General features: G+C 53.5%; 1 protein-coding gene and 1 non-coding gene across 3 annotated transcripts; both read left to right on the forward strand.

Annotated features, from left to right (window-relative positions):
* Positions 1-11085: 11085 nt before the first annotated feature.
* Positions 11086-11192, forward strand: LOC138397660 (U6 spliceosomal RNA). Its single transcript, XR_011235793.1, has one exon. It is a non-coding gene; the product is annotated as a U6 spliceosomal RNA (small nuclear RNA).
* Positions 11193-11922: 730 nt separating this feature from the next.
* Positions 11923-20082, forward strand: UPK3A (uroplakin 3A). Of its 2 annotated transcripts, XM_069491056.1 has the most exons (6): positions 11923-12037; positions 12930-13085; positions 14190-14469; positions 16016-16098; positions 18076-18208; positions 19813-20082. In XM_069491056.1, the coding sequence occupies exons 1-6, from the start codon at positions 11986-11988 to the stop codon at positions 19970-19972; spliced, it is 864 nt and encodes a 287-aa protein (XP_069347157.1). In that variant the 5' UTR covers positions 11923-11985; the 3' UTR covers positions 19973-20082. The 2 variants fall into 2 exon arrangements, with proteins under 2 accessions (XP_069347157.1, XP_069347158.1); XM_069491057.1 differs by lacking the exons at positions 14190-14469; positions 16016-16098 and having other exon boundaries at positions 11986-12037; positions 19813-19972.
* The last annotated feature ends 4303 nt before the right edge of the window (positions 20083-24385 follow it).

Below are 24385 nucleotides of genomic sequence, written 5' to 3' on the forward strand. Positions count from 1 at the left end.
AAAATGTGAAACTTCTAGAAGAAAACATAGGAAACGATCTTAGTGACCTTGAGTTAGACAAAGATTTCTGAAATAGCACACAAACAGCACAAACTATAAAAGAATTAACTGATAAATTGGACTTTATCCAAATTAAAAATGTTTGCTCTTTGCAAAACACATATCCAACAAAGGATTTGTTTGTTTTTATGAAGGTGGGGAAGTGAGACTCAATTTTCTTTTTTTTTTCTTTTTTTTTTTTGAGACAGAGTCTCACTCTGTCACCCAGGCTAGAGTGCCATGGCGTCATGATAGCTCACTGCAGCCTCACACTCCTGGGCTCAAGCAATCCTCCTGCCTCAGCCTCTCGAGTAGCTGGGGCTGCAGGTGTGCGCCACCACGCCTGGCTAATTTTTCTATTTTTAGTAGTCCCAGCTACTCAGGAGGCTGAGACAAGAGGATCTCTTGAGCCCAGGAGTTTGAGGTTGCTGTGAGGTAGGCTGATGCCATGGCACTCTAGCCTGGGCAACAGAGCAAGAGTCTGTCTCAAAAAAAAAAAAAAAAAAAAATTGGGAGTTTCTTAAAAAGCTAACCACATGCCTTCCACATGCCCTAGCCATTCTAGTCCTAGGCATTCACCCAAAAGAAATGAAAGCACATGTCCGCACAGAGGCTTGAACAGGAAGACTCAGAGCAGCTTTACTACTAACCGCTAAAAGAAAAAGGTGCCCATCAACACGTGAATGGAGCAACCAGCCGCACATCCTTGCAAGGAAATACTACTCAGTAACAAAAAGGAATGAATTATTAATATCACATAACAAACAGATGAATCTCAAAATAATTATACTGAGGGAAAAAAGACAAAGAGAGAACACACTATACAATTCCAATGATATGAAATTCTAAAAAATGCAATCTAATCTAACCCATGGGCCGGGCGCGGTGGTTCATGCCTGTAATCTTAGCACTGCAGCAGGCCAAGACGGGAGGGAGGATCTCTTGAGCTCAGGAGTTCAAGACCAGCCTGAGCGACAGCAACATCCCCATCTCTACAAAAAATAGAAAAATTAGCCAGGCGTGGTGGCACCTGCCTATAGTCCTAGCTACTCAGGAGACTGAGGCAGGAGAATAGCTTGAGGCCAGGAGTTTGAGGTTGCAATAGGCTATGATGACGCCACCACACTCTACCCAGGGTGACAGAGCGAGACTCTGCCTCAAAAAAAGAGAAGCAGCTCCATGGTTGTCTGGGGGTGGAATGGGGTGGAGGTGCAGGAGTGTGGAGGGGAGAGGGTGGAGGGGGTGTGGAGGGGAGAGGGTGGAGGGGGTGTGGAGGGGAGTGGGGATGAAAAGGGCTGGATTATAAAGGGACAGGAGGAAACTTTTGATAGTGATGAAAATGGTCATCATCTTACTGTGGTCATGGATTCACTGATATGTCAGACTCTAATTGTATACTTTATATGTGGTTTATTATGTGTCAATTATACTTCAAAAATATGTGCAAACAATATAAAAAATGTAAATTGATTACCAACCTTAAACATGAGGCTTAGTCTGGACTGCTGCAACAAAATACCATAGACTGGGTGGCTTATAAATAACAGGAATTTATTTTTCACAGTTCCAGAGGCTAGGAGGTCCAAGGTCAAGGCACTGGCATATGCGGTGTCTGGTGTGGGCCTGATTCTTGCTTCACAGATGGCACCTTTTTGCCATGTCCTCACATGGCAGAAGGGGTGAGGGGTCTGTCTTGGGCCTCTTTTATAAGGTCACTAATCCCATTCACAAGGACCCCAACCTCATGACTAATCACCTCCCAGAAGCCCCCACCTCCTAACACCATCACTTTGGGGGTTAGGATTTCAACATATGAATTGCAGGGGACACACACATTCAGACCATAGCAGGGGCAATTTCACGTCTTAAAAAATCTGTATTTCTAACTTTGCTTGAAAAATAGGAAGGGCTAGTCGTGTGGCTATAGAGGCAGGTGGCTGGAGCTGAAGACCCAAGGTCCCCTCTGGGCAGAGCAGGGCTCCCCCGCTAGCCTGGGCCTGTTTCACTCACGGCATCACCTCTCCAGCTCCACGGGCAGCTGAATTTGTGGCCTGGCGTGTAGCTCAGTAGAAGCTATGGGAGCTGGGGGTCGGTTTTGAGCAGGGTGACACAGATTGGTCCCTCCAGACCCTTGTCAGGTGGCTGAGCCTCCCTGGTGATGGCCAGCAAAGCCTTTCCCAGTCTGGCTGCGTCGGAGGGTTGCAAGGCTGGCTAAGAAGAGCTGTAGACACCACGCATTGGACTTTATCCTAGAACAATAACAGCTGAGTCGAGTCATACCAGACATTTCGCCATAGTACGTCATACAGTTATCCCCATTTTATAGAATATCACAGGGAACAGTCTGAGGGGGTGACAGGTGTGGGAGAGGAGGACCCAAGAATTGGGCAAGGACCCCTTTATACATTATTTCTGTGCTGGATTGCTGAGGCTGTGACCCAGAGCCCAGCGCCAGGCTGGCCCAGAGTGAGCTGGGCTCCTTACCCTGACCCCTCTTCCTTTGGGGCATGCAGGAGACCTCGTCTTTCTCATGCCTGTAGCTCAGTGCTTCAGACACACCCCTTTCTCGCTCTTTCCTGCCTCAGTTTCCCCATCTCCAAGTGGAAGGTGGGCTTGACACTTTCGAGGGACAAAATATTCCTTGACGATACATTTTCTCCTCTCTGCCTCTTCCTCCTCCCAGCTGCTAATTACCAAGATCAGTCAGGAACCCCAGCCCTCGAAGGCTCTATGAACCGGTTTCTCGCGGACTTGAGCACTTTAGCCTAGGGGGTGGGGCACTGCCTCCATCATAAAATACAATAACAATCAAGATTATTTCACGACTGCATTGGTAAAAAGACAAATATAGCAACATCATATGCTAAAACAGTTTCTTCTACCTGAAAGCTCCTTGTTTTTCTTCGGATTCTAACGGAAATTGGATAAATCAGCTCTGGGGTGGGGGCTTTCCCCACCCCCCACCCCCGAGGGTTCGAACCCCCGAGGGCGCCGCCAGGGGGCGCTCGGCACCAGCGCGTGGACCCCGGGACCGCGGGCGGACCCCCGGACGGAGGGCGGACCCCGGGGCCGTGGGCGGACGGCGGCGGCCTCGAAGCCGCGCTCAGCACCCGGCCCGGGCCCCCCGCGGCGGCCGGCTGCGCGGAAAGCCCACTCCGTGCACCGCTCGCCCCCGGCGTTGGCGCGTACGGTTCCCTGGCCGGGAACACGAAGCACCTCTTCCCTCTTCAAGACCCAGCGGAGGCATCACCGCCTCCAGGAAGCCTTCCCGGACCCCCGGCCGAGCCAGGCGCCTCCCTTGGGTTCCCGCAGCCCGTGGGGCCCCAGCCGCGCTGTCAGTCACTGTTTTCTTCTCCCGGGACAGTGGACAGTGAGTCGCTAGGCCGGGCCGGGGCTGGGTCACCACGACCCCAGAATGTGCCCTTGGAGAATGGGTTTCAAATGAATACTTCTGGGAGCCACACGCAGCTTTCTTGGTCCTTGGTGGTGGAAGTCCTGGCCCGCACCCGCCCCTGCTTGGGGCCTGCGACCACAGACCCTCGGTAGCCGGGCTCCCTGGCTCCCCGGCTCCCCCGCAGCCATCCAGAGCTGAACCTTCCTCTTGCAGAGCCGCGGGAACGCGCTTCTCCAGCCCTGGGGAGACCCCGAACACGGACTCCCCCCAGGCGGGTCCCCCCCCCAGGAACGCCGTCCCCACTCCAATCTCTGCCTGCTGCCCCTGTTTAAGGGAGCGCTCAACCTCGCTGGGGTATGTTTGTGAGATTGGTCTTCAGTTTGTGAGCAATAATAAAGTAATTGAAGATGTTTAAAAATTGTTTTCTTACAATTAATAAATCAGAGAGGATTCCAGCTCTCCCCGTGATGATCTGTCTCGCTCGTTTGTGACCCTGCAGACTTGGTGGTTTCAGAAAGGCTGGATTGGAACGCTCGGCCTCCCACTCCCCGAGGTCCCGTGCTGGCATCAGGCTCACACATGCACCATGTGAATGGCTCGTGGCAGAGTGAGGCTGCCTGGGTTCAAATCCCAGCCCCACTCTAAGTAGCTGTGTGACCTTAGGTAAGCTACTCACCCTCTCTGCGCCTCAAATATCTTCATTTGTAAGGTGGGACGGTGATGTCAGAGCTACCCCTGTCAGGCTTATCAAGTCTGTCCCGGGCCCTGATGATAATCTGTCTCCTCGTGCTTCTCTCCTAAGCCTGGCCACATCCGGGAATGTCCCCGTGTGTTTGTACTCTCCCCCGTCTCCTGACTGAGAGCTCCTAGCGGGAGGGCAGGGGCCGAATTGTTGTAGGGGAGGGATGGCGTGGCTGCCCTCCTGTGCTGGGCGTGAACTCTTCATCCTGGGGTTGGAATCAAGGCCCCAATTTGAGGAAGCAGGAGCTCCGAGGGTCAGCTGAGTGGCAGAATGGATGAATGAACACGTGGCTGGGGCAGTGCCACGCAGTAGCTAAGGGTGGGGGCGTTGGCTTCCAACAGTCTTGGATCCAAATCCTGGCTCACCCCCCGGCCATCCATGTGACCCAGATGTGACGGCTCTGAGCCGGGGCACCCTCGTCTGTGCTGCCACCCCATGCCCACCTTCTGGATGTTTGTGTCCCGCTAAATTCACAAGTTGAAGCCCCAACCTTCCCTGTCTCTAAAAAAAAAAAAAATCCTTCAAGCAGATCCACAAGGGAGAGACTATTGTCATTTTCAAATGAGGACACGGTGCAGAGAGGTAAAGAGACCCCCAGCCCGTGCCGGAAATGATTCAGGGAAAGCCGGAAGAGTTCGCAGCCCCGGTGAGCTAGCCTGCCGGGACTCAGAGGGCGCGGCTGTCAGGGGTTGAGTTAGGACAGGGACGTGGAACAGAGAACTGATTCTAGAGCTGAGGTTCCCGGCAGGATGTTCAGAAAGCAGGAACTGGAACACAAAGGACAGTGGCAGAAAAGACGAAGTCCGAATTGTTCTGCATCTGAGCTGAGAGGCAGCAGAGCAGGGCTGTGGTTTTGCACACACTTGTGTCAACAGGCCCTGCCTATTTGTAGACGGGAACCTGGGGGGTGGATCTGAGGTACATGTAGGTCCCTGGTAGCCGCCAGGCAGGGTCTGGGGTGGGTGGGGGTGGGGGCGGTTTGAGCAGACTGTGGCCCAGAGCCCAGGCTCCTGGTGCCCAGCCGTTGCCGGGCCGGGTGCCCCACCCTGCCCCCTCCATCCACAGACTACCCACTAGAGCCCCTGAAACAGCACTTGGGGTATCAGAGCATCCACAGAATGGCAGCCTGGTACCGGGTTCAAGCTCTGACAGGAGACTCAGGGACAGTCACTACAGCACTGTAACCTCATTTTTCTCCTCTGTAAAGTGGAGGTGACATCTGTCGCCTCCCTGAGTTGCTGGGGGGATTAAGGGGGCCTGCACTGGTAAATAAATATGGTATTTACCTGCCTCTCACTCGTCCAGGGTTGGCTCTGGGCGAGGGGCCGGTGGGGAGCCATTGGGCCTCCTGTGGCCCGCATGGGCGAGAGCCATTCTGGGCCAGCAGAGGCCTTTCTGGGGGGGCAGGACAGGCCCTCGTGCCTGCCAGCTCCCAGACCCAACAGATAAGGAGAACTTAATGTCTAACCTGGGCTTCATTCCAGACACAGACAAACCAGTTTGCCCCTGCTCACCCAGAGAGGCCGCACCTTCCAGGAGGCAGCAGACCCACCTGGCTGCGCTGCCCTTTGGCCTTGACAGGGGACTTCCCTGGGACTCTCCTGTGCCCAGCATGGGGCAGGTCAGGCATAGGCCTGGGGAGGTATGTTAAAATCAGGGTGTAAATCTGTCCCTCCACCTCCCATGACCCTTGGGTGTCCTGAGTGGGAGATGCGGCCTCCGAAGACCAGGACGGGTCCCTCAGCAGAGAATCAGCTCGCGGATCCCGGTGGGACTGCTGTCAGGAGCAGGGGACGCTGGGGTCTGAGGCTGTGCTGAGCAGAGGTAGCCTGGCCCAGCCCTCCCCTTCCTGGGCTCCAGATCCCCTGCTGTGAAAAGGGGATGGGAAGGTCTAACCGAGTCCTGATTCACTCCCGTCCACACCTGCTCTTCCCTGGCTCATCTCTGTTGGGAGTTCCCCAACGCCATCCTTCTGGCCCCAGGCCGGAGCTTGGGGTCATCCTGATTCCTCTCCACTCTCGTCCCACATCCAACCCATCAGCACAGTCCTGTTGGCTCAGCCTTGGATACATCCCCAGGGTACACACTCCTCCCACCCGCCCTGGTGCCATCCTGTGCCAGGCCACGCTACTGCTCCTCCCAGTCTACCTGTCTGGTGTGATTGAGGTGAACTTGGCACCTTGAAAGAGCCTCTTCTCCTCTACTCATATTAATTTAAAAATTTGTTCATACATTCATTCATCAAACATTGATGAACATGTGCTCCATGCAGGCACAGGAGTCACTGTAATGGAAAAGACCCTATCACATCCCTGGAGGGGCTCTTGTTCTGGTCTGGGGTTTGAGGGAAGAGACATGCCACTGGCATGATGTCTTCATAGCCACATAGGTCGTGTACTGGAAGGCTTCCTGGAGGAGGAGGGATTTGGGCTGGGCCTTGGAGGACCGGGCACTTCCATGGTGAAGTGTGGAGCATGGGCACCCCAGGCAGTGGACACAGCATGTGCAAAAAGGAGTGGGGGCTTTGATTGTTGATATCAACATTGGGGGGCACCAAAAGAGCCCTTATCCTCGGTGCCACCAAAGGGCACGAGAGAGCCCAGTGAGCTTGGGGACATGTCAGTGTTCAGCGGGGCTGGTGCCAGGGGGTGAGGGGAGAGGGGAGAAGGGTGGTGGAGAGGTTGGCAGGAGCTGACTGGCCATGCAGGGCCTTGGACACAAGCCTAAGAAGCGTGGGCTCTGTCCTGAGGACAGTCAGGGGCCCTGAAGGGCTTTACGTGAGGAAAGTGACAACCAGGTCTGCGGTTTAGAAATGTCACCCTGACTTCTGGGTGGAGATGCACTGGAGAGGTGACACACGAACAAGGGGGCCCAGTAGGAGGCAGGTCTGGGGCGTGGATGCTGGGGCCCCACGGCCTGGGTTTAAAACCCGCGTTCCCACTGCTACTCCCTGCCCGGAGGATGCTGGGACGTCTGCCTGTCCATCACAGCAGTGCCATAGTTATTATCACGTTATTCTTCCAGGCATGAAGGCAGGAGAGGGCCAAGTGTGTGTGTTAGGGCTGAATTGTGTCCCCCAAAATTCATCTGTTGAAGTCCAAACCCCCAGGATGTCAGAATGTGATTATATTTGGAGACAGGGCCTTTAAAGAGGTAATTAAGGTGAAATGAGGTCGCTGGGGCGGACCCCAATCCAACAGATACAAACACAGAGGGAAAGCCACATGCGGACAGAGGGAGACGATGGCATCTACGCTCCCAGGAGAGAGGCCTCGGGAGAACCAACCCTGCTGACACCTTGACCTTGGGCTTGTGGCCTCTGGAACCGTGAGAACAGAGATGTCTGCTGTCTGAGCCGCCCAGCCCAGGGTATCTGTGACAGCTTCCCCAGGACATCGATACAATGTGCCAGGCAGTGATGGCAGGACTGGAAAGGAAGAGACAGATTCCAGAGTCACCGGGGAGACCTGCGTGCCCAAGACACGCCCGGCAGGGCCCAGGGCAGAGGGTGACGAGGAGCGCCCACACGCTGCCGGCACTGTAGCCACAGAGCACGTCCACACCACGGCGCACTTCATGCCTCCCCTCTGCAAGGGGCCCTCTTGCGTATTTTACTGCAAAACAATGAGGCTTTGGAGAGAGTCAGGACTGCCCCGGCGAGAATCAGAGCCGGGCTGAAGGAGCCCCTCCAGGATCACCAAGGAGGGCACGTTCTGCAGGACAGGCAGCTGGAAATGTGGGTCTGGAGCTTGGGAGAGAGGTGGGGCCACTTAGAGTGACGTAGCATCCCTGTCACAGAGCAGGTGTAGATGGGTGAGCGCCCAAGTGGGGACTTGGGATTCTTCACTTGCATTCGGTTTCATTTCGTGTTGTTTCAAAGTGACTGACTCTCAAAGCGTTGAAAAGCTTGGCTTCCAGGACATCTGGAACAGATGTTTGGCAGCACCGAAGCAGGTGCTTGCAGCAGTGGGCATTTCCGGCTACTTCTCCGACTTCTAAAGAAGGAGTGTGGAAACTGACTCCATCAGGCCTCTCTGGCCCCTGGAGGAACGTTTCTGGGTCAAGCATTTCCAGCCCGTGAACTCCTCATGTTTCAAATTCAGAGGAGGCCTGTGAAGGGCTGGGCTTTGTTAACCTTTGGTGTCACGGAACTTCCTGCTTCTCAGCCTCCCATGGAGCACGTCTGCCAGGCCAGGGTTCAGGAGGACGGTCCGATGGATCCACATATATAAACGGACCCAAAGGCAGACTGAAGCTCAGCGCCCTGGACGTCGCCTGACCAAAAAGGGGAAATTAAAAAAAAATTTTGCAAAAACCTTTTTGGAACGTCCACGTGGAGCAGCAGGGACATTGGCAGGTGTCAGGCCTCTCACCTGTTTCCCCTCCAGGGACACTAGCATTGGTCTCTCCCAAGTGAATCCGCCACAGTGACTCATTTCTCCCGCACTTCCCCCTCTTTGGGATGTGCCAAACCAAAGTCAGCGATCTTTGAAGTGGAGACTTGTTTATAAATCCACAGTTTTTTTTCTTTTGTGCAAACATTTTTGGGCCTTTACAGATTATTGTTTTAACATTTTCCCCTGAATGTTCTCTCCATATTTGGGTAAAGCAAGAGATGAGAGGAATTTTAGGTTTTTTTTTTTTTTTTTTTATGAGAAACCACAGCATCTTGGAGAAAACATCAGGTTCCTGAGCCTAGTCTGTCTCACAAGGGATTCTGGGCCGAGCCTTCGACATCACCCCTGCTCGCCTCTGATAAACTCCAGGTTCACCAGCAATCGGACAAGAAATGTCAGTCTATAAAAATTCTTGGACTAAAACCCCACCCCTGGTCAAAAGTTCTTTATCTCTGGGGCATTTTCTGTGTGCTGAAGATAAAGATCTGATCACCCGCTCTCTGCGTGGCAGAGCTGAGAGGCCATCAAACTACCTCCCCATTTTACAGAGTGAAAACTGAGGCCCAGAGAAGGCAGCAGTGCATTCGTGACAGAGCACAGAATCTTCCCCCCCAATAATTTTGCAATGAAAAATGCCAAACCTGCAGAAACATTCCAAGAACAGTACAATGAATACCCGTATTAACCTACCAACTGCTAACACGAGGCTACATTTCCTTTCTCTTTTTTGTCATCCCAGATATTTGTTAGTTTCAGAAACTGTGACACTTCACCCACGTTATTCCAGCATGCGTTCCTTTTACGTGACCAAGAAATTTAACATCGAATCAATATTATTATCTAATACACACTCTGTAATTCAACTTTCCCTCATTGTCACACTAACTACAATAGTGTTTGTTACAGGTTGCTTCTTTTTATCCAAGGATTAAGGAAAAGTCACTCAGTGCAGTTAATTGTTCCATCTCCTTTGTGTCCTTCACTCTATCATACAACAGGTCTCAGCCTTTTGCTTGGTTTCATTTTTGCTTTTGTCTTTCACGACATGGACACTTTCAGAGCACTGGGCCAGCTGGTCTGCAGAAAGTCCCTCAATTTGGATCTTGTGTCCTGTTGATTAGATTCAGGTCAAACGTTTTGGGCAGGACACTGCAGAGATGACAATGAGCCCTTCTCCGTGCCATGACGCCAGGAAGCACAGAAGGTCAGCTTCTCCCGTTACTGGGGACATTCAGTTTTATCATTTGGTTAAGTTGGTGTCTTCAGATTTCTGCACACCTTGTTCCTCAAAAGTCTCCCACCGTATGGTGTTAGCATCCATTGAGATGATTCTTTCATGCGTCAGCGATTACCATGGTACTTGTCAAATGGTGACTTTTACTTTGTAATTAGTTGGTGGTCTTCTTTTATAAAGAATTGTCCTTTCCTCTCTTTTAAAACATCTCTAAAAGTATCAGTATCGACTCATGGATTTGTGTTTTTCCCAAGGGGCTGAATGTGTTACTTCCATTATTTTTTTGGTACTCCGATGTTCCCAGACGTAGCCACGGGGAGCCACCGCAAGCTGCTCCATGCCAGCTCCTCCGACATGTTCCCACCATCCTCCAAGCCCCTCTTCACGTTCCAGCACAGTAAGACGTGAAATGTGTCAGGTTGCTCCAGACTTTCCCCGTCCCAGCTCTGGAGTCAGCTGTCCCTCCCAGGGCCTGGGGCCTTTGGAATGTGGTGTTCGGCATCTCAGGGTGGTCCCGTGCTCTTTGCAACTGGGCTGTTACTGCTTCCGGGCCCTTTCGGTAGACAGAGGTGGAATGTTGGGTTTTTTTTCATAACTAATTAAAAAAAAAAAAAAAAACTTCAGGTACAGTGGCTCATTCCTGTAATTCCACCACTTTGGGAGGCCAAGGTGGAGGGTTGCTTGAGGCCAGGAATCCGAGACCAGCCTGGGCAACATAGCAAGACAAAAAATTTTAAAATTAGCTGGGTGTGGTGGCACATGCCTGCAGTCCCAGCTACTCGGGAGGCTGAGGAGGGAGGGTTGCTTGAGCCCAGGAATTAGAGTCAGCAGTGAGCTATGGTCTCAACACTGCACTCTAGCCCAGGTGACAGAGTGAGACTCTGTCTCAAACTACAACAACAACAAAACCACAGAGTTTTTCTTCCTTCATTCCAAATCTCTCCGTCATCCTATAGGGAGAACCTGGGTCTTGGCAACACCAATCCTAGGGGGGTTGCTTCAGATCCGCTCTCCCTCCCTACTGCCAATAACCCCACTAGTGAGGTCCAGGTCCCTACTACAGGTCTCTTTGTCCTTGGGGTATCCCCCACCAAGGGGGCACAGCCAGAAAGCCTGGTTCCACAGTTACTCAGGTGCACTCTTTTTCTTTTCTTTTTCTGCAGATGGGGTTATGTCATCAGTGTCATACACAGATTCATTAGTTTCTCCTGGTTTTCAATTTTGGTTTTTCCCCATCCTTGTTGACTTAATTTTATTTCTTCAATGTAAAATTTATTTAGTGCTCGCTTCGGCAGCACATATACTAAAATTGGAACGATACAGAGAAGATTAGCATGGCCCCTGCGCAAGGATGACACGCAAATTCGTGAAGCGTTCCATATTTAAAAAAAAAAAAAATTTATTTAAGGTGCACTGGGAAGTGTGCACAGATTCCTGAGGCTGGAAGGAACCCTCTAGTCCAGGTGAGGAGCCCCATTCCTATTTTCAAAGGCCCCCTCAGGAGGCAGGCGCTGAAACCCTGTTCCATCCCTTTTGAAGCAGCCCTGGGCTGGGCAGCAGGACTCCTGGGTTCCACCAGCCTCGGCGTTTCCAGGGAGCCCACGTACGACCTGGTGAGTCCCTGCCCTGCCCGGCCTCCCTGAGCCTTGGCCTTGCACCCCTGAACCGAAAGGGTCGCACCGGAGGTCTTCCAACAGCTCCCAGGCCGGGGACTTTGTTTTCCCACGATAGCACTTTTACTGGTTACCCTGTTTCGTTTCCCAAGAGCCCACTGAATGTCTGGCACATAGTAGGGGCTCCATAAATAGTTGTACGAACCGGTGTCCCCATTTTACAGTTTGGAAACTGAGGCTCCAAGAGAGGGTGGCTTGCCCCCAACATCTCATTAGGTGGGAGACGCCGTGAAAGCGCCACGCTGGCCTCAGCACACAGTAGGCTCTTTGGGGAGGGCTTGGGAAGGTCCCACCGGGTCGGATTTGCGCCCAGCGGCACCGTGCGGCTCAGGGGAGCCCGGGGCGGGGCCGTATGCAAATAGCCAGCGAGGAGGCCGCGGATTGGCCGGCGCAGGCGGGGGCGGGGCCGAGGAGTGCCCAGGGCCGGCAGGTGCAGGCGGGAGAGGCCAGGTGTCCGCTCGCCCGCTGGACCGCCCGCCCCGCGCTCCTGCGGCTCCTCCCGGGCCATGCCTCTGCTCTGGGCGCTGCTGGCCCTCGGCTGCCTGCGGTTTGGCTCGGGTAGGAGGGGATGAGAGGGGGAGGCTGTGCACAGGGAGAGCAGGCAGCTGTGTCCTGGGGCGTGCACCACCTGAACCCTGAGTCCTGGCGCAGGGACCCAGATATTATTATTAATAGTAGTAATAGCCAACGGTAATGAGCTTCCTCTGGTGGGAATCTGCGGGCTCACGGTTGGCTACAGCCCTGCAATGGGTGTTGCGAGACCAACACACAGGGGGCTGCGGGACAGCAGAGAAGGGACCAGACCCAGACTCACGGTAATGCCCGAACTGGGGGAGACCGAGGGACATTCCGGTGAGGACCAGCGTGGGCAAGTCCATGGAGGCGGGACGCAGCGTGGCCTATCCTGGGAACTGCCCCTCCATCAGTGCCCTGGAGCCTGCAGAGGAGCGGGGCTGGAAACCCAACCAAGGCAAAGCCCAGAACTTCGGGACCTTGGGGCCTTTCCATAGAGGCTGGACTGTCAGAGGGCAGTGAGGGCTACAGAAGGGCCCCAGCAGGGGAGTGACATGGACAGATTTGCATGTGGGAGAGCAGAGAGGGCCTGTAGTTACTAGGGTCCAGGTGAAGAGGGTGCGATGGAGGGGGGCTGGGCCAGTGGGTGGAGAAATGCTTAGGAGGGACAACGGGGCTCTTGGCGACTGACCGTCTGCAGGGCGAGAGGGCAGCGGTTTGACCCGACTGCCCGGTTTCTGGCCAGGATGATCAGGTGGGGGGCAGGGACACTGCCTGTGTCTGAGACAGGTTCATGAGGTGGCCCTTGGGGAGGGTGAAGCCCAGAGCCTGGCTCACAGCAGGTGCTCAGTAAGTGCATGCAGATGGGGGGCAGAGGGTGCCCATGGGCATGAGCAGTTCTGCCGGGAACAGCTCCTGTCCTCATTGCCTCCTCCAGCTGTGAATCTCCAGCCCCAACTGGCCAGCGTGACCTTCACCACCAACAACCCCACACTCACCACCGTGGCCTTGGAAAAGCCTCTCTGCATGTTTGACAGCTCAGAGGCCCTCACTGGCCCCTATGAGATCTACCTCTACGTCCTGGTCGACTCAGGTAAGGGCCCTGCTTCCCTCTGGCTGCTCCAAAAGGGGCTTTGACCTGTCCACAGGGAGCAGGAAGGTAGAGGGACGCTCCGTCCTTGTAGTAGTTTAATTAAACTACCCCATTCTCTTTACCAACATGCTCTGGCGTTCACTCTGGGCCAGCCCTGGACTGGGTGCTGTGGTCACAGCCCTGTCCTTACCCTAGAAGGGCATCCGGTCTAGTGGGGAAATAATGACAGCACCAATCACAGAGCGCCCACATCATATCAGGTGCTGTGCACACCTTAGAGCTCATATGTGCACCCAGCCCGCATGGCAGCTATTCCCAACGCCCGTTACAGGGCACGGAACCTAGGCCCAGAGCGGTGGATACTCACTGGAGCTCCAGAGCTCATGGTGAACCCTCAGCTCTCTGGTCCTCAAGCCCGAGTCCTTCCTGAGGTTTCCCAGGGTGGTTCAAGCTCAGTGTTTGTGAGACAAAGCCAAGCATTCGGACCTGTTCAGACCTGCTTGCGAGGCCCAGCCCTTGACCCCGTCATTGGTGGGTATACTGGGCTTCCGAGAGAAGGAGCCCAGTGACAACTTTTACTTTTCTAGCAACCAGTTGTTTACAACAGCTCATTCAGGGGCATTATTTTGTTCTTCCAGCAAACGTTTAGTGACCACCTACCTGTGCCCAATCTGTGGGCACTGGGGGGTAGTCCTTTCCCACTTCACAGAAGAGAAGTTGAGTCCAGGAGGTGGAGTGAGTTGTCCAAGATCACCTATCTAGTAAGGCAGAGACCGGGGACCCGACATAGGTCCCTCCTCCTCCACGTTATTTCCCCTGAGAATCCAGGGCTTTCAGCAATGAGGGGACACGGGTCCGTTGGGCTGGGGGACTACAGGAACATGGCAGTGGGAGAGCCAGACATAGAGCCCGAAGCAAGGGAGGTGATCCCTGTCCATGTCCCCCACTGTGCTGGGAGAACAGAGACTGAGAGACTGAGCTTGCCTAGTGCCTGTGACCCCATTGCCCAGCACAGAGCTGGGGCAGAGGGGACGTTCAGGGTTGTTTGATGAATGACTGACACTGGAGTAGCCAGAAACCTCACTCCTGGCACTGCCTCTGCAGCCAGCTCCAGGAACGCCTCTGTGCAGGACGGCACCAAGACCCCACTGAGCTCCACGTTCCGGCAAACAGAGGGCGGGAGGACAGGCCCCTACAAAGCTGCGGCCTTTGACCTCAGCCCCTGCAGTGACCTGCCCAGCCTGGATGCCGTTGGGGACGTGTCCCGGGCCTCGCAGATCCTGAATGCATACCTGGTCAGGGTGGGTGCCAACTCCACCTGCCTGTGGGACCCTAACTTCCAGGGCCTTTGCAACCCACCCCTGTCGGGGGCCACGGAGTACAGGTGGGTGTGAGCAGCTGCAGGAGAGACTGGGGAGGAGGCAGTGGGGGCGAAGCAGGAGCAGCCATGTGTCTCAAGAGCTTAAGTGCTGGGACTTTCCCGGGTCCCAGGCTGGGCCGGCTTCCTGGGCGTGCGACTGTGAGGAGCCCATGTTTTCATTTCTCGCTGGGCCCCACAGGATGCATCTGGTCCTGGCCCATCCCGTGTGTGGAGGTCACCCACCCAGAGCCTTCCGATTTACAGGGAGGGAAAGTGTGGTCCAGAGAGGGAAGGCCGCCTAGAGAAAGCTGTGGCCCAGCATGAACGAGAGCCCGTCGAAGGCCTTTCCATACACAGCCTCATTCTTGGCTCTGTCCCTCCTTCCAGCCCTGCTGCTGCCCACCCCACCCCAGCACGTCCTGGATTCATTCCCACACATTTTTTCCGGAGCGTCTTTTCTGTACAAGCCCAGGGCTCAGAGTGCCTGGTGCCAAAGCCTCGAGATACACCTGCTCCGGTTACCATGGAGATACCTAGGGTGGAGTCTCTGCAGCTTCCTGGACCCTTTTGGGGCCCCAACCATCGCCTGCCTGCCATCCTCTTAGAGGGCTCACCTTTCCCTGGGTCTCAGCCACCAGGCAGGACAAGGTCCCGGCTCCCTCCCCAACCCTTTACCTCTGACCTTGTTTTTAACATGGCAAAAGCTCTCCCTCCTCCTCCACCTAAAAGGCAGCCCTCTCTGACTTCATCTACAAGCCCACCCTGCCTTGGGGACAGCCCCGCCTCTGGAATTCTCATCTTGAAATAGAGAGAAGTATGGGATTAAGCAAAACACTCTCTCTTTTTTTTTTTTAATTCTTATTTCAGCATATTGTGGGGGTACAAAAGTTTAGGTTACGTATATTACCCTTGCCCCCCCACCCGCAAAACACTCTTTTAAAAGAGATTAAGAGTTGTAATTTTTTTTTAAGTGTTGAACTGCAGCTGTAAACTTCTCAGTCCTCAGAACATCCATCACTTTAAACTGACGGTGTATGAGACCTCAGGCAGGCTGTGGCTGCTTTGTGCTGTATTGCTCGATCTTCTTTTGTGATTAGTAACACTTGGTTGGGGGTTTCTGCACTTAAAATGTAGCTCTTGTCCAAGGGCAGCAAAGTTGGTGATGAATATTATTCCAGGTTGTTTTTTTTTAAAGTTCCCCTTGAGATGCCAAGAACCAGGCTTGGAGCAGTGGAAGGCAGAAATGCCAGGCGGTCAAATGCATTAATACTCAGCAAATCTGCTACATGAACAGAGGGGCCTCCTACAGGGAGCACCTAGAACAGGGGCGCTGACTCTGGAGGCTTCACGGCGGAGGTGGCATCTAAGCTGGGGAAGGGTCCAGGGAGTCATGTGTGGCCAAGATGCAGCACCGTCCTATTGTCCAGAGCCCACCCAGTGGCTGTCTACCTTTCCATCTCCGGGAAGGTCCCCTGCTGCGCCCACTCACCAGGCCCTCCTACACCTCCCACCTCCCTGTGGCTGGGGCTCCCACGAAGGATGGAATCACCCTCTCTCCGTCTCCTTCCAGGTTCAAGTATGTCCTCGTCAATATGACCACGGGCTTGGTACAGGACCAGACTCTCTGGTCGGACCCCATCCGCACCAAGTGGCGTAAGTGGTGGGGGGCTGCGGGGACCCTCAAGGGCCAGGCGGGACCATGAGAACGGCGCTCTCGCTGTCTCTACGTACAAATGCCTCCCCAAGCTTGGGCAGCCCACTGGGGCGATGAGTAAATGGCACCTTAAAGTAGTTTAACCTGGAACTTCCTCCTCTCTCGCTTCAGTCCTTGAGAGCCAGGTGTTGAAACAGATCCAGGTGGAGGACTTGGTGGGGTTGGAGCCGGGCGGCCGGTATAACTGAAGTCAAAGCCAGTGAGCGGCCTTTCCAGCCCTCTGGTGTGTGGCCTCAGGGGGCACATAGCTTGAACCGCTATGACCATGTGAGATGGTTCCAGAGGCCTGAGACTAAGACAGAGGAGGCAGCAAGAGAACCACCCCCCCCCCCGCCCCTTCTCTGTAGCACCTGGATGGTTTTCCTGATGGCGGAAGGGCTGGGAGGGCACCGGAGCAGCTTGGGGTCCTTCCTGTTCCTTCCTAGACACCAGCTGAGGTTCTCAGCAGAGATCTGAGGTTTAGGCACACAGAATCGTGTCCACTGCGTGTCAGGCGCCACGTGAGGGACTTAGAATTTTGACTGTGTAAGACCCTAATTTAGGACTCCCCTCCCACCACAGTTCGGCCCCCCAAGGCTGCCTGGTAGGATGGGCCGGCACAGAGCTGAGCATTTTACTGTGGGTTCCGATGGGTGGGACGCTGGTGGGTGGGGTAGAGCAGTGTGTGAGTGTGTGAGTGCAGGTGAGAGTGAGTGTGTGGCCCGGGGTGTGCGTCAGCGTGAGTGTGACAGGGTATGGCGGGGGGACTCTTCCCATCCTCACTCCCTCACTCCCTGGGAATGCCCACCCCTCCTGTGGCATTCGCAGGAATTGTGGTGCTGCTGAAACAGCCTTGGGACCCTTGGGACTGAGGGTCCTTACTCCAAGCCCAGCCTCTGACCCTCACTCCCGTGTGAGCCTCTCAAATCCTGTTTCCTCATCTGAGAAGCTGGGAGAAGAGTTCTTGCTGCGCCTCCCCAGCAGGGTTCCTTTGGGGAACGCAGGCAGAAGCACCAGGCCCAGCTCTCTTGTGGGAGGACCTAAGGGCCAGTCTAGGAACAACATGCATCTGGGACCAGGCAGGGCTTCAGCCTGGATTCTGCATGTCCCTAGACAGGGGCTCAGTGTCTCTGAGTGCAGTGAGTGATCTGTGGGATGGGGACTTGGGGGACCTGCATGGGACAACTGGCTGTAGCAGGACCTATAAATTGTTCACGTAGCTCCAGAAGGGCGAGAGCCACAGTGCTCCTGGCCCTGTTAGATCAGGGCCTTGTGCTTTGTCTTTATTTTAATTGTTTAGACTCTGTTTCCCATCCATCTCACCAGAAGACTTGAGTCAGTTTATAATTTAAAAATATGGAGGCCAGGCGTGGTGGCTCATGCCTGTAATCCTAGCACTCTGGGAGGCCAAGGTGGGAGGATCACTTGAGGTCAGGAGTTCGAGACCAGCCTGAGCAAGAGCGAGACCCCGTCTCTACTAAAAATAGAAAGAAATTAGCCGGACAACTAAAAATGTGTAGAAAAAAATTAGTCTGGCATAGTGGCGCATGCCTGTAGTCCCAGCTACTCGGGAGGCTGAGGCAGGAGGATTGTTTGAGCCCAGGAGTTTGAGGTTGCTGTGAGCTAGGCTGACGCCACGGCACTCTAGCCTGGGCAACAAAATGAGACTCTGTCTCCAAAAAAAACGAAATAAAAATAAAAATATGCAAAAAGGTAGTTAAAAGAGAAAGAGGCCAGAAACACAAGAAAGTTGGGAATCGGGATTGGGACGAACAAGGTAATCGCGCCTAAAACTTGGGAGGAGGGAGTCCCTGAACCGGGTCCCGGCTCATCCCTGGATTCCTGGCAGCCTGGGCAGGGGACACAGCCTCCCCCTGGGGGAGGGTTGCGGGCGGCTCGGGGCACCTGGGGAGTAACTGGGCTTTGGTCCGCTGCAGTCACCCCGCACTCAGTGATCGACACCTGGCCGGGCCGAAGGAGCGGAGGCATGATCGTCATCACCTCCATCCTGGGCTCCCTGCCCTTCTTCCTGCTCCTGGGCTTTGCTGGCGCCATCGTCCTCAGCCTCATGTGAGTACCCGTCAGCCACGAGGGCCGGGCCCAGGGACAGGCTCCAGGAAAGCAAGGGAGCCACCTTCCACCCTGGGGCTCTAGGGGAAGGGGAGCACAGTCCCGGGGTCTCAAGGCTGCAGGGCCTTCAAGGTCAAGTCGTGGAGCTGGGGAGAGGGGCTCAGCACTGGGCTTTGCTGGCGGCAGCCAACTCTCATCTTAGCTCTGACACCAGAGTTGTGCAGCCTTGGGCGAGGCATGCTGTCCTCCTATTCCTCACTCCCCATCTGCAAAATAATAAATATTATTGGTCGCCTGGAGTTGTGAAGGTTAAGAGGAATGATCTCTATGAAGTCCTCAGGGAAGTGCCCAGGAACTAACACGTATTTGCTTTTGTTGTCATTATAATTCACCCACTTGCAGTACAGATAGGGGAAGTGAGGCCCAGAGGAGGAAAGGGTGGCCCAAGGTCACACAACCCGGGACCAGAACCCAGAGCTGGGACTGGAACGCAGGGCTCCTGGCTCCACTGACACCTCTGGCTTGTGTCTGCTTGGGACTAGGACTTGAGGTCTCCTGTGGGCGTAGCAGGGCTCACCCGGCTGCCCAGGGGAAGACACACTCCACTAATATGGGAGGACCCGTAGGTGCCGTCGGAAACCAGACACAGCAGGGCAGCTCCCGCCTGGAGCACCAGGGTGGGCTCCCAGGAGGAAGGATCAGTGTCACATGATGTGTGCTCCTCCTTGGGAGGGAGGGGGCCCCAGGGGGCTTTGAAGATGGGGCAAGGTGGAGGGGGCGGGAGGGGCAGAGAGAAGAGTTTCTGGGAGTGGGTCCAATTAAGTGAATACATGGAAACCAGCCAGGTGGGGAAAGATAGGTGGGGCGGGTGGGAATGGAGTCGGGGAGGGGGCTGTAAACTTGGAAATCAGGTTGACTTCTGACATTTAAGTCAATAAAACACAAATAGTAGATGACGTTAGCTACGAAAAGACTCTACCTGGCTGGACCTGGGAGGAGTCAGAACACGGTTATGTCCTTGCCTTCCCTTGGGCAGCGCCCTGATCTGGCATCCGAGGCCCTGTGCTCTGAATTCAGCCTGCTCTTCCCTTTGTCCCTCCTAACATCTCCACCCTGATCTGGCTGTAGCTGCGCCGACCTTCCCACTGCTGCCCAGACACTCCTCAGCTCTGCCTGTCTCACACCTGCTGACCTCACCTGTGTGCCTCCATCTGCCCCAACACTTCTCCTTTAGGACCAGCCGAGCTGCCTCCTCTTCCAGGAAGCCTTCCTGCGGCTCCCACCTGTGCCTGTCCATTCTGTGTGGTCGTTGTCTGTTGTGGTCTGTCTCCCCGTACAATCTTAGCTCTTTGGGGACATAGGACAATGGCCTCAAATTGTCCAGCTCACAGTAAGACCTATAAAGTGTTCACAGAGTTTCAAGAGGGTGACATTTTCTTTATTCCCAGGGCGTGGCCCAGGGTGAGTCCCCAGAAAGATTGGTTGAGTGAATGCCTAAGGCGACGTCTGTGAAAGCAATATCTAAGTCTAAAGGTCACAACCAGCCCTAGGGGTTTGGGTTTGCCCTGCAGCCTAATCCTGGTTCTCTCCATCCCGCTGGCCAGGGACATGGGGAGTTCTGATGGAGAAACGACGCATGACTCCCAGATCACTCAGGAGGCTGTCCCCAAGTCGCTGGGGACCTCAGAGCCTTCCTACACGTCCGTGAACCGGGGGCCGCCCCTGGACAGGGCTGAGGTGTATTCCAGCAAGCTCCAGGACTGAGCTGAGCAGCACCCCCGGCGGCAGCCTCTTCCCCACTGGCCTGTTCACGCCCAGATGGACGGTGAAACCGGTGTGTTGCCAACTGCAGGAAAACTCTTAATAAAATCTTCCCGAGATTTCGAGTTTAATAGCAGTTTGCAGAATGAATGACTGAGGAGGTAAATGGATGAATGAGTTGATATGTTGAGGGCTTGGATTATTTTTCTAGAGGGTGAGGGCTGGGGACTGATTTTCAGTCAAGGCCACAGTGGTGAGGGCCGAGTCCTGCCCCCAACTCTCGATCTCCGCATCTGTAAAATGGGCTGGTGGAAAGGGTTCGTTTCCAAGGCCGTGCATGCTGGGTTCCTCCATGACTTTCCCTGAGGACCCTGAAGCTGGACTACAGGGAAGAGCTGGGCCCTCAGTGAGCTCCCAGTCCAGCCGGATGACAAGGACTGAGTGGGTCCAACGTGACCCAAAGGCAACACAAACACCACGGTGGGTGGAGCTGCAGGGCACCAAGTCAGCCTGGGGGGTGGGGGGAATTCTGACGAGGACACCCAAGAACTTGCTGACGGATTGGCTGTGGGAGACGAGGGAGAAGGGAGTCGGCCTGACTTCTGGGTTTGGGCCAGGGCTGCTGTGTGTGTGGCGGTGCCCTCAGCCAAAGTGGGTACCAGTAGTTTGAGTTGGAGGAAATCGAGAATTTGGGGTGAGTTAAACATGAGCATGGGGTATCCGGGTCCTGGAGCTCAGGGGGAGGAAGGGGCTGCAGACAGTGTTGGAGCTCTCAGCGGGGCAGGGTGCATTGTCGCTCCACAGAACCACGGAGGCTGGGTTCCCCGCAGCTGATCTGAGTCTTGGCAGAACACCCCGAGATCCTCCCAGAACACAGGTTTGTGAGTTGCTGCACAAGGCCCTGTCCCCAGCCTCCCAAACTCGAGGGAGCCTGCCATCCTCCCGGGAGCCTGCCACGTGACCGTTTCTCTTGGCCCCGGGCTCTGGCTCTGGCAGGTCTGAGGCTCCTGCCTCACCCTCCCCTTGGGGCACAGCTGCAGGGAGAGCTCAGCCTCGGGCATGTTCCGCTGCTCATGCCGTGGGTCTGGCCCCTTTTATTTCAGCGTTATCCTATGAGACAAGGATGCGGATGCAGGGAGCCAGTATTTTTTATCTTTCTTTTGCTGTCTGCGTCTAATAAGGACAGTTTTGGGGTTTTGTTTTTAAAAGACCAGCTGCATCCGTTAGCCTTGCCTTGCTAGTCAGGTCACAGCCCTGGGTGTGGCTGAGATCATGAAAGGGCAAGCGCCGGGGGACAGAGAAGGCGATGGACACGGCCCCATTAGCATCTGGGCAGGGACAGAGGGACAGCCAAGGAGGCAAGGGACAAACTCACTGGAAAGTCCCTCTGTGGCCCCAGCCCTGTCTTCTGGCATGTTCTTTTCCTGGGCACCAGAACATCCCTATCACGGAGGCAGTGACAGCGCTACTGTACCCGCCACTCGCCACTCGCCCCTGCACTCCTGCAGACTGGATAGCACCTCCTCCTTTGACCGGTCCTTGCAGAATGAGGCTCCCAGGCACCTCCCGGGCAGTTCCAGGGGAGAGAAGGGAGTTTGGAATCAGAGGGGTAGAATGAGCCTTTGCCACCTTCCAATCAGCTCTCCCAGTCCGCTCTCCTGCGCAGAACAGCCCCGGCTGGTGGCGGGTGAGCGGGAGTCGCTGTGCTTAGCTTATGGCTTCTGCGCTGGCCTCCTCAGGCTTCACAGAAACTGCTAATTATAAATACCCACAGAAAGAATTTTATTAGCTCACTTCTCTGAGTCTGAAGGATTCCTCTGCCATGGCTGGCAGGGCAGGGCCTTCACAGCTGAGATTCCCACCTCGACCGGATGCTGTGTCACCTTGCCCACTGCCCTAGTCATGGCTACTCACCCTAGGCTTGCTGTGAGACCTGGGAAAAGGAGGGCTGGGCTCCCCTGACCTCTTCTTTGCCAGGAGGGTCAGATGGGGAAGGCTGCTCCCAAATAGGTAGGTGATTTCTTCTGAGATTAGACCAGTCAAAGGTTTGTCATTCAATTCAATCCAACAGAGCCCTGAGCCCCAGGCTTAGGAGACCTGGGAGCCAGCCCCAGCAATCACAGAGGAGCTGTCAGAGCAGAATCCTGGACAGGATCAACACCCTGTATGAAACAGCACCTGTTCCTCACCACACTCTGGCCTCACCCAGCTTGGTTTTTCCATTTTATTGAGGTATAACTGATGTACAGTAAGATGCACCTATTTAAAACACACATTTTGATCCCAACACTTTGGGAGGCCAAGGCAAGAGGATCGCTTGAGGCCAGGAGTTTGAGACCAGCCTGGGCAACATAACGAGACCCTGTCTCTACAAATAAAAATAAAACCAGCCGGGCGTGGTGGTGCATCTGTAGTCCCAGCTCCTTGGAAGCTGAGGCAGGAAGACGGTTTGAGCCCAGGGATTCAAGGTTACAGTGAGCTATCATCAGGCCACTGCACTCCAGCCTGGGTGACAGAGCGAGACCCTGTCTCTAAAACAAGCAAAAATATACATTTGATGAGTTTCGACACCCATGAATCTACCACTGCAATGAAGATAACATATCCATCTTCCTCAAAACTTTCCTCTTGCCCCTTGGTAATCTGATCTGCAGTCTGTCTCTAAAGATTAGTTTGCATTTTCTACAGTTTTATATAAATGTAACCACACAGTATGTTCTCTTTTTTGTCTGGCTTCTTTCAGCATAAATATTTTGAGATTCATCATGTTGTCGCAGGCACCAACATTTTGCCCCCTTTTCTTGCCGAGAAATATCCCACTGTATGAACATTATGCAGCTTGGTGATCCATCACTGACCTGTTTTGTTTCCAGTTTGGGGCTACCACAAATAAAGCTGCTATGAACATTCATGCACAGGTCTCTCTGTGGACATCTGCTCTCACTTCTTGTGGGTGGAATGTCTGGTCATATGGTGGCTGTATGATTAATTTTTAAAGAAACTGCCAAGCTGTTTTCCAAAGTGTTTGTACCATTTAAAATAATACTTTTTATTCTGAAATCATTACAGATTCACAGAAAGCTGGAAAAAGCAGTGTACTGGGAGGTTCCATGCACCTTCACCCAGCCTCCGCTCTTGTATAACTATAGCATAATTCTATCAAAACCAGGACATTCATATTGGTACAATACACAGAGCTTATTCAGATTTCACCAGCTTTGCAGGCACTCATTTGTGTGTGCATGCGTGTGTGTGTGTGTGTGTGTGTGTAATTCTATGCAATTTTATCATGCATGTAGCTTTGGGTCACCACCTCCACAATCAAGATACAGAACTGTTCCAGCTCCACAAGGCCCCCTCCTGCTACACAGCTCCTAACCCTGGCAATCATTGATCTGTTCTCCATCTCAAAAAAAAAAAAAAAAAAAAAACCAACAAAAAACCACCTGTTATATAAATGGAATCATAAAATATGTAACCTTTATAGATTATTTTTTTCTCCATGCAGCATAATTTCCTTGAGATTCATTCAAGCTATTTCATGTATCAATAGTGCATTCCTTTTTATTGCTGAGTAGTATACTGTATAAATCTACCGGCATTTGTTGAACCACTCACCCACTGAAGGACGTTTGGGTTGTTTCTCGTTTTGGGCTATTAGGAACACAGCTGCTATGAACATTTGTGTACAAGTTTTTATATGAACATAGTTTTCATTTCTCTGAAATGAATGCCCAAGAGAACATTTGCTGGGTTGTATGGTTAAATTCATATTTACTCTTTATTTTTTTAATAGAGACAGGGTCTTGCTCTGTCACCTAGGCTGGAGTGCAGTGATGTGATCATAGCTCACTGTAACCTCAAACTCCTGGCCTCAAGCGATCCTCCCACCCTGGCCTCCCAAAGTGCTGAGATTATGGGTATGAGCCACTGTGCCCAGCTGCATGCTCAGTTTTAAGAGAAATGGCCAAACTATTTTCCAGAGTGGCTGCACAATTTTACATTCCCTCTAGCAGTATATGGGTGATCCAGTTTTTGTGAATCCTCAATGGCATTTGGTATTGTCACTATTTTTATTCTAGCCATTTTGATAGGTGTGCAGTGGTTGTACCACTTTACATTCCTGTCTATAGTGGGTGAGAAGTCCAGTTCCTCCACATCCTTGCCAGCTCTTGGTATGGTCAAATCTTCTCACTCTTGGTCATTCTAGTGGTGTGTAGTGGCATCTCACTGTGGTTTTGAGTTGCATGTCCCTAATGAATAATAACATTGAGTGTCTGTGCCTATTTGCTATCCATATATCTTTGGAGAAGCATGTGTTCAAATCTTTTACCCAGTTTTTTTATTGGGTTATTTACCTTATTGTTGAACTGTGAGTTCTTTACATATTCCAAATTAGGTTCTTGGTCAGACATA

This window comes from Eulemur rufifrons, chromosome 16, assembly GCF_041146395.1.
Source record: "Eulemur rufifrons isolate Redbay chromosome 16, OSU_ERuf_1, whole genome shotgun sequence".
Taxonomy (NCBI): Eukaryota; Metazoa; Chordata; class Mammalia; order Primates; family Lemuridae; genus Eulemur; species Eulemur rufifrons.

What these genes read in the sequence shown, in the direction of transcription:
- UPK3A (XM_069491056.1), top strand. Translation starts at nt 11,986, where the DNA reads ATGCCTCTGCTCTGGGCGCTGCTGGCCCTCGGCTGCCTGCGGTTTGGC. An exon ending in CTGCCTGCGGTTTGGCTCGG is followed by an intron (nt 12,038 to 12,929) that starts GTAGGAGGGGAT and finishes TGCCTCCTCCAG; the next exon opens with CTGTGAATCTCCAGCCCCAA. An exon ending in CCCCATCCGCACCAAGTGGC is followed by an intron (nt 16,099 to 18,075) that starts GTAAGTGGTGGG and finishes GGTCCGCTGCAG; the next exon opens with TCACCCCGCACTCAGTGATC.